At 34.5% G+C, this 9,128-nt stretch overlaps 1 protein-coding gene across 1 annotated transcript; it reads left to right on the top strand.

The window, feature by feature from the left end:
- Positions 1 to 302: 302 nt before the first annotated feature.
- On the top strand, positions 303 to 8,271 carry LOC104911602 (PCNA-interacting partner-like). The gene is made up of 4 exons (XM_010713163.3): positions 303 to 531; positions 3,251 to 3,355; positions 5,052 to 5,222; positions 8,094 to 8,271. Exons 1-4 carry the CDS (start codon positions 337 to 339, stop codon positions 8,250 to 8,252), a joined length of 630 nt encoding a protein of 209 aa, XP_010711465.1. The 5' UTR covers positions 303 to 336; the 3' UTR covers positions 8,253 to 8,271.
- Positions 8,272 to 9,128: the final 857 nt, after the last annotated feature.

The raw sequence follows: 9,128 nt of genomic DNA, 5'->3' as shown, positions 1-9,128 counted from the left end.
GGGGGAGGAATTGATTTTGCATGTAATACTCCTGTGAAAGTCAATGTCTGTTTCTGTCAGCGAAGTTCAAAATATATGCCTGGTATTTTAAAGACCAGGAATGAGGACTGCAAATTCCAAAAAGTCAACTGTAAGGCAAAACCATTGAAAGAACTTCAGTTATAAGTAATGTTTCATTCATTACAAATGCAAATATTTAGATTATAATAGTTTTTCTTTGAAGACATATATGCAACGTGTTTTAAAGTAATTTTTAAAACTACTAAATATAAAATATTTTTTTTATTGTTGTTTTATTAGCACCATGGAGATTTTGCAGTATCACTCAGTGATGTGATGGAAACTTGGAAATATTTGTTACATGACAAACTAGGATTATTGTATGAGAACATGGAAGAACCTGAAAATTATGCTGACTTTAAAAAGGCCTATCATACCTTCCTAGCAAGCAGCAATATGCTAGATATAATAGACATATATCAAAAGTGCTGTGCTCTTGCACTTGTCTCTGAAGATGAAAGCATTGCCCCCGTAAGTATTTTGTTTGATTAATCTCTGATATTATTTTGACACTTCCGATAATGATTATGGATTTACAATCCTTCTAAAATATGTGCAGAAGTCCTGAATTATTCACAAGTTACTTGCTTTTTCTGTGTGGGAAACAGGTGTGTTTAAACTATTAAATCTTTTAAAGACTCGTAAGACTATTCAAAAATTACTTCTTTCTGTCATTCTGCTGGATGTCTAGATCTCCTCTCCAGAAGTTTTTCTGCCAGAAAAAGAAAAGCCGACTGTAGAAATTTGATATGACTGGATCAAATCTTAATGATTAACATGCTACGGAATTTTGGATATATGTTGCTATGCAGCCCCAATATTGTTTTTGTTATTAAAAAAAACACACTTGTAAACAAAAAAGTTCTCCATATTCTACACATAGCTTCATTTGATGTTTTTTTGGGAAACCAGAAGAGATTCCTCTTCAGCTACTCAGTCAAGCATCTGTTGCAGTTTATTGCAATTCAGTTATTGTAACTCTGCATGTAAGGCCATGCTGTAGGCTAGAGAAGTTGTAGTGTGTAGTCCAATCTGACTATGAAAATAGCACAAATTTGATTAATCTTTACCAGATCAAAATATATTGAATAATATATTAGCTGCTGGAAGGTACAAAAAAAAAATTGAGTCCAACTGTTAGACTATTTTAGGACTGATCCAAAGTTAAAACATGTCATTAAGAACGTTATCTAAATGCCTCTTAAACACAAACAGGCATGGAATGTCAGCCACCTCTTTAGGATTCCTGTTCCAATGTCTAACTAATCCCTCTGTAATTAAATTTTTCATAATGTCTAGTAAGTTTCTGACTGATGCAGCTTTGAAATGCTCTCATGTGTCCTGTCACTAGATACCAAGGAGAAAAGGTGAACAATTCCCTCTCCACTTCCCCTCCTCAGCAATAAGAGCAATAAGATCATTCCTCAACCTCCTTTTCACCAAGTTTAATGAACACAATATTCACAGTTGTTCCTCACAGGATATGCCTTCCAGCTCTTTTAACCAATTTTGTTGCCTTCTCTACACACAGTCAAGTATCTTAATGTCCTTTTTAGAATGTGGAGTCCAGAACAGAATATTTGAGGTGAGACAGCACCAATGCTAACTATAGTTGGAGAATGACCTCTTTTGATTGTTTGGCTATGCCGTGTTTAATGTACTCCAAAATGCTGATTTCTTTCTTGGCTGCCAGGGAATGTTGCTGACTTATGTTGAGCCAGCTGTCAACCAGAGTCCCCACACCCCTTTCTGCAGGACTCCTCTCCAGCCACTTGTGTTGTAGGCTGTACGTATGTCTGACATTACTCAATTCCAAAAGCAGAATCCAACATTTGTTCTTGATAAATTTCATACTGTTGCTAATAGCCCAATGGTTCTGATCAATGTAGGTCCCTTTTCTAAAAGCCTTTTGTATCTTCAGAGAGTCAATAACACATACCAGTTTAGTATCATCAGTAAATTTTGGAAAGATGCATTTAACTCCATAGAAATCATTGATGAAAATGTTGAATAGAACTGGTGTCAAGACTGAGCCTTGGAGAATGTTGCTAGTGACTTGTCACCAACCAGATGTAGTCTTGTCTTTACTACAACACTTCAAGCCTTATTGTTCAGCCAGTTTTACACCCAGCATACAGTGTGTCTGTTTGTCTCAAACTTGGACAGTTTCTCCAGAAAGACTTTGAGGGACAGTATCAAAAGCACTGTAAAATACAGAAAAACTACTTCTACTGTCTTCCTTTTGTCCACAGGGAGATCTTATCATGGAAGGATATCAAATTAGTGAGATGAGGCTTTCTTATCTTGAGCTCTTGTGGGCTGGGCTGATGATTGGGTTGTGTTAGCAGCAACTAAAAAACTTTGAAATATAAGCATGCTATATGAGTTTGATTTTTGTGCTCTCTAGAGCACGGAAAGATCAAAGGCAAAGGATTTTGATAAAAAATAAATTAAAATAAAATAAACTTTGGATTTAGATTCAACTATTTCTGCCTTGTATGAAAAATTACAGAGAAGAGTTAACTGTCTGCTTGCAGGAAGGTAAACTGAATTATTAGATAAAAACTAGGAAATAAAAATAAAATATTTCAATTGCTTTGAGGAACTCTTCCTATTGAGTCAGGAATAAAGCTGTGTCTGTGGAAAAAATAGTCAAATACTGGAACAGGCTCTTATGAGAAGATATGGAATCTCATCTTCAGAAATACTGAAATATAGAAATTCTGTTATAAGATTCAATGACAGGTATGCTTGTAACAAGTTTGCCACTTCCTTAAACGGAGAGAACCTCCACACAAACATTCCAATTCCTGGATACAAAAGAAGTTACAGGCAGGATTGAAGTTCAGGAAGGTCTCATTTTCTAATTTCTTTTTTCAGTGTAAAAAACTTGAGAAGATTAATGGGCTTTTCATATCCGTGGTGCAATGTTAGCTTTTTTTTCTGAAAGACAAGAAGCTGCTTTCAGTGCAAGTGTCTTATAGAAGTGTACAAGATCTGTAAGTTAATTTGAATCTTTACACCTGATTTCTCTATAAACATTTAGACTTCTGAAGATTAAAGAAAAAGTAAGTTTTGGATCTCAGAAAATTAGCAAACTGTAAGAAACCATGGTTTCACTTGGTTTTAATAGTATTTCTGCTTTTTAGTCACCTTCATATTTTAACAGATTCAATTTGTTTTATTGAAGGTTCAACTGCTAGAATTTATTTCTGGTGGAATGAATGTATCAGGAAGTAATGGTTCTGTTCTTCCTTCTACATCAGTCTACAGACAGGATCAGAACACTGTGAAGGTAAAAATTATTTCTTTTTTTTTTTTTTTGTAATGTTAAGTTTCCCACGTCTACCCAACACAATTGATATGTTACGTTGTTTCCTTTTTGCAATTATTGTTATCAAAATATTGCTAGTTTAAAAATAATAAACAAGTGTTTTCAAATTGTATCTCATCAGTGTGTGCGTGTATGGGGTAAGTACATGAACTTATACTCCGAAAAACAATCCTCTTATGGCAGGCACTTGATATGTAGATGTAATCTGCCTTTAAGTGCCTTTAAACATTGTTTTTCAAATATACTATCATTGAAACATAGTCTTATTAACTGAGAATTAAATGGTTTGCCTGATGTTGCCAAATGAAGTGCTAAGTGGTGTAAACTTATTAGGTTTCATCACCTTGTTTTCGTTAGCTCGTATTTACTTCTTTATGGAAGAAATCTGGATAGCAACTGTAGTGGTAGCTGTAGCAAAGCAAGTCTTGTTTATCCCAGTGGATGACTGGAGACTTTTGGGGAACACTTGATTCAACCCCCCAAATAAGAATCTGAAAATACTGTATTGCAGTACTTGAAGTGCCAGAGCTTTTGCCATTTCCAGGCTTACTTTCCTCATCAGAAGTAGCAATTTCAATGCAGTGTGTAGACACACCTTAAAAAATAATTCTCAACATGTGAGCAAACTTTGTCCCAGCAATATATCAGGCTGAAAAAGTGCTTCAGTGAAATGCAGTTTGGTGCTTTTCTGTTTTTTCACTAGTTCTTCCCTAGATAGCACTTCTACCACTAAGATAATGGCTTGCTTGACATAGGCATGTGTAGAAAAAAAATATTCCTTGCCCTTTTTTCTTTCTCTTGAATCTGTCCTCTTAAGCTGCTACAACTACATATTTTTGAATTCCTATTGAATAAGAAAAAATATGTAGCAAATAAAACTTTCCTCATTAACTTTCTTTTCATCAATAGTCTTTTTTCTTTTTTTCTTATGATAAATGTAAATTTTTTTCAGTTCTGGGACTGTTGTTCTTACAGGATCCTGAACAGTGCTGCAATATAAGTAATTATATTGATATAATTTGATTATGTGGGTGAAGTTGGATATAAAATTTTAATTCTTCAATCAGTGAGGCTTCTATGATTGATATCCCTGGGAGTCAAGGGGAAAATCAGTGAATCTGAGCTGGAGCTGGTGAGGTGATGAAAATTTTAGCCTACTTGAAATTAATGTAAATCCTTTATGTGGTTTCACGGTATTACAATTTTACTTTGGGATATAAAAGGATTATCTGTTAGGAGATCTCTAAGCAGAAATAGATATCCAATTGTAATAGCTAGATGTCATAGAATCATAGAATGTCTTAATATGGAAAGAAAATTAAAGATCATCTCGTTCCAACCCCTTCCATGAGGAGGACTGCCACCCACCACATCAGACTGCCCAGGGCCCCATCCAACCTGACCTTGAATGCCTTCAGTGATGGAGCATCCACAGCTTTTCTGGGCATCCTGTGTCAGTGTGATTATTCAAGTATAATACACATAATTTGAACGCATATTAATCATGCTTGCTTTTGTCAAAACTTCCAGAATTCCCATATATGAAATAATAATTTGAAATTATGCAAAGTGAGACACTTTTATAAAAGTCTTATTACTAGCACACATGTAATTTAGCAGCAGGGTGACCAATTAATGTTGATGCTTTCTTATACAGGTGATGGTCTTTGCCAAGAAGTGTTTTTATTCATATTTAAGCCTGTTGGTGAATTCTAAGGATGATCTGGCTCTAGCTCGTATTCTAAACGTTCCTGACAGAGGACTTGATAGAGAAGCCTTCACTAAACTAAAACATGCCTCACAGGAGAGAAAAATGTCAATTTTCCTGGTATGTGAATCCAATGAAACTTGTTGTAGATCAGAGATGATGAAATAGATTTATAAACATGAAATGTTGCTTTAGTCTCATCTGCGAGACTAACATTTGCAAACCAAGTCAAACACCATCATAAAGAGTGTTTCAAGGCTTAAAAACCAAGAAAACCAGCACAAGAGATTTCATCTGATAAAATAGATGATTGGTCATGAGATCTGAAGATACCCCCCCAAAAAATATCTCTGCCTGTGAACCGCTAAAATATGATGTGGTAAAAACAAGAATCTCTTGACAAAAAGAATCTATTAATAATATATTTAGAGTGTTGCAAGTACATACTTTGGTTAAATGGAAAAACACAATTTTTCTGTGCATTTGTTAAACTGTAACCTAACATTTCTTTGCACAAAATGCCTTTTGGAGAGCAATCTGAAGAAATAAAATCCAGTGCTTGATATGTAGATAAAAGACTAAGATTTGAAGGAACAGTACTGCTGTTTTTTCAGCTCTGACTCAGAATTTTTGGAGTGTAATACTTGCCATTCATTTACAGCTTGATCAGTCTTGAAACATTCTTCAAGATGTGATTGATATGGGATATTCTTGCTCATGTTATTCTCAAAGGCACAGGGCTGGAGAGAAAAGGATGGTGTTCTCCCTTACACAGGAACAAGAAAAAATTACAGCATCAGTATATAGTACTCAGAGAGGTTTGGAGCTAAAGAATCTAGTTTTGTATGTGAGGTAAATTTATATTTATAATTAGAGCAGTTATAGCCAGCACAGAGCCATCTCAAAAATAGATGAGTAAGATTTCTTTCTCCAGAGAATCACTGTAGTCCCTCATATTCAAATAATCAAATTTTGCATACACAGTGGGATCTGTGCAGTAGACCAAGGAAAAATAGTATGGGTATATAAAAGTCACTGAAGCAGCTGCACTATTGCTTCAGATTTTACAGTTGAAAAATACGGAAAATTTGTGAAATCTCAGTTCCAGGATTAATTATTTGAACTCCTAACGCTCTGTTAAAATTGTATATGAAAAAAAAAAGTTGTGTTTGGACTGGATTTATTGCTTCTTCCTCCCAGCTGCCAGAGGGGAAACTTCTCTACTGTGTAAAGAAGTTGTCTTTTCTGGCATCTGTGTCTTGTAGAAGTCCTGCAAAGCCAGAATATTTTCCATTGGAAGGCAAGGTCCTATGAACCATATTTATCCAGAAGAAATCTTTAGTGCAAAAGCAGGAATACTGGCAGGTTTATTCCCTTTGCTAGAGTAATTCCAGTTGTATTCTTTACAGTCCCAAGAGCTTTATGATTTAATTGTGTAGTATGAAATTAAATTGTACAGGTAGAATTAATTTTACTGTATCTGTAAAGTATTTTAGGTTCTTATCTTCAGCTTCTTATGGAGAGATTTATTTTATTTAACTGTTGGCTTAAAGTGTAAGGGGTTACACTGTGAAGTGTGCTGCTGTTGTGATTTAACCTGGCAGACAGCTCAGCACCACACAGCTGTTTGCTCACTCTCTTTGCATTCCAGTAGGATGAAGGAGAGAATCAGGAAAAAAAAATAGATATAATTGGTTGAAATTATAAATATTACAAAGATGGAAAAGGATGAGAGAAATAATAGTAACGATAAGAACATTTCACTGTGCATCACATGCATACATAAATTGTTCACCACCCATTGACTAATGTTCAGCCAGACCCTGAGCAGCAGCAGCTCCCCCACCCCAAATTCCCCCAGTTTTATATTTGTATGATGTCATATGGTATGGAATATCCCTTTGGCCAGTTTCGGTCAGCAGTCGTGGTTCTGTCCCTTCACAGCTTCTTGTGCACCCCCCACCCTCTCGCTGGCAGGACAGCATGAAAAGCTGAAATATCCTTGACGCTGTGTAGCACTACTGAGCAGCAACTTAAACATAAGTATGTTATCAATGTTGTTTTTTTGCTAAAGCTAAAACATAACATCATAGCAGACAATATGAAGAAAATCTATTCTGTCTCAGTTGAAACTAGGTCAATATCCGCTTCTTATTCTGTATTGTTTACATAATACTCAAGTCCCACACTTTCCAATACATCCCAATTAATTACCATCACCTTTTCTGCCTTCTGATATATACACACAGATATTGTTCCCATAGTCTTTAGGCCATTTCTCTATACTGTCTGTGGAGTTGACTTAATTTGTGACTTTGGACTCCATCTATTGTAACAGTTCTTCAGGACAGGAGGGTTGTTGGATGTCGCATGCATCTACTAGATGCTGTAAAGAAAATCAGCTCCATCCCAATTGAAACCAGGACAACTGCTGATGGGGCATCTCTTATTTCCAGAGTCTCTACTGTATATAAAATATAGGGAAACTTTCAGAATGGAGTATCTGTGATGCTAGAACCTTTGGCTATCATAATATATATATATAGAAACTTTGAATATTCATAGTATTTATTTCTACCCCTAAAAATAAATATAATTCTCAAGTCAATCTTTATGTGCTTGTATTAAATGTTCCTAGGTTGTAAACAACCCTCTAAATGTAAGATTTGTTTTTGTTATGTAAGTACAAGCATTTAAAGAGCAACAACAAAAACAAAACTATGCAATTTTAATAAAGTAGATGTTTTTTTCCAAGGCATCAATGTAAGTATCAAATCAGCTGGATCATTTTCATTTAACTTGTAAGTACTTTAAAGCCCAACTTTAGGTATTCGGCTTGCAAATATATGGAGAGATGTAAACAGCTTGCAATTAAAAGGTATTCTCTTGATTTCCATTAGATTTCTATTATTATCCAGCTATTATGCAGTTTACGTATCTGTAGGAAGTCACTTCAAAATATGTTCATTTTCTAAATATTTCTCCTAATAGATGGCAACATCTTTTATCCGAACAGTAGAACATGGAGGAAAAGGCTGTGCAGCTTCATTATTTGATCCTCTAAGAGCCCATATAAAGGGGCTTTCTAACTTCATTAATTTTATTGACAAGCTGGGAGAAATTGTTGGTGAAATTCCAGATCCAAGGTAATAGAATTTCTATTGCATTTCTGTCTCTTTTGAGTAACTTCTTATTTTTCTTGTTTGTCTGGCTTGAGGAGGGGGGAACAAAAGAAGTTCTAATCACTTATTTCATAATAAATGTCTAAATCTTTAATTTTTAGCTAGAAAAATACAAATGTTTGGAAAACAGCTTGGATAAGCTTTTAGGTTTTGAGGCTAATATTTGTATTAAATTTTTATCACGTTGGTGCATGTATGTATATTTGATTAGTTCCTTAATTGTAAATGGATTTCCAAAAAATTTAAATCACGTGGGTCTGATGAAGACAAAGATCTTTTAATTTTTCTTCCTCATTTATTACTCCTATTATGTTATAGCACTTTATTTACTTTTCTATAAAGGACTCATTTCGTTCGTATTAAGAGTTGATAAATAATGACAGGCTATTTAGCTTTTCTGCTCTCTTATTTTTAACAACAGAAGCTAGTTGTATTAGTTACTTCTTGGGAAGGCTCTTGTGAAGTTTTTTGGGTTTAGATGTTTCTGAAGACTTGAAGTTAATCTTTTGAGCAGAGGTATAAATGTAAGATGAATTACAGACAAGCATCAGTATAACAGTTAATTAAACTAGGTGCTAGCATTAGGACAGTACTGGTGTTAGGGTGGAACATTCTTTTCAAATAATAGAAGTTAGCAACATTTTTCATTTATAATCAGTAATTTTTTTTTGTACGAAGTTCTAGCCCATTACCTATTATAGTTCTATGCTCAAAAATCTGTTTTAGTTTTAATAATCTGATTTATGTAGTTGTGAAAAGAAAATGTTATAGGACAACAATAAGCCTTATTTAAATTACTATTCATGTTCCATTGAAGTTGGAAGTACTTCTGAAGTTGTTTTTT

Source organism: Meleagris gallopavo, chromosome 1 (genome assembly GCF_000146605.3).
Source record: "Meleagris gallopavo isolate NT-WF06-2002-E0010 breed Aviagen turkey brand Nicholas breeding stock chromosome 1, Turkey_5.1, whole genome shotgun sequence".
Classification (NCBI taxonomy): Eukaryota; Metazoa; Chordata; class Aves; order Galliformes; family Phasianidae; genus Meleagris; species Meleagris gallopavo.
This window is presented reverse-complemented; position numbering and strand designations above follow the sequence as displayed.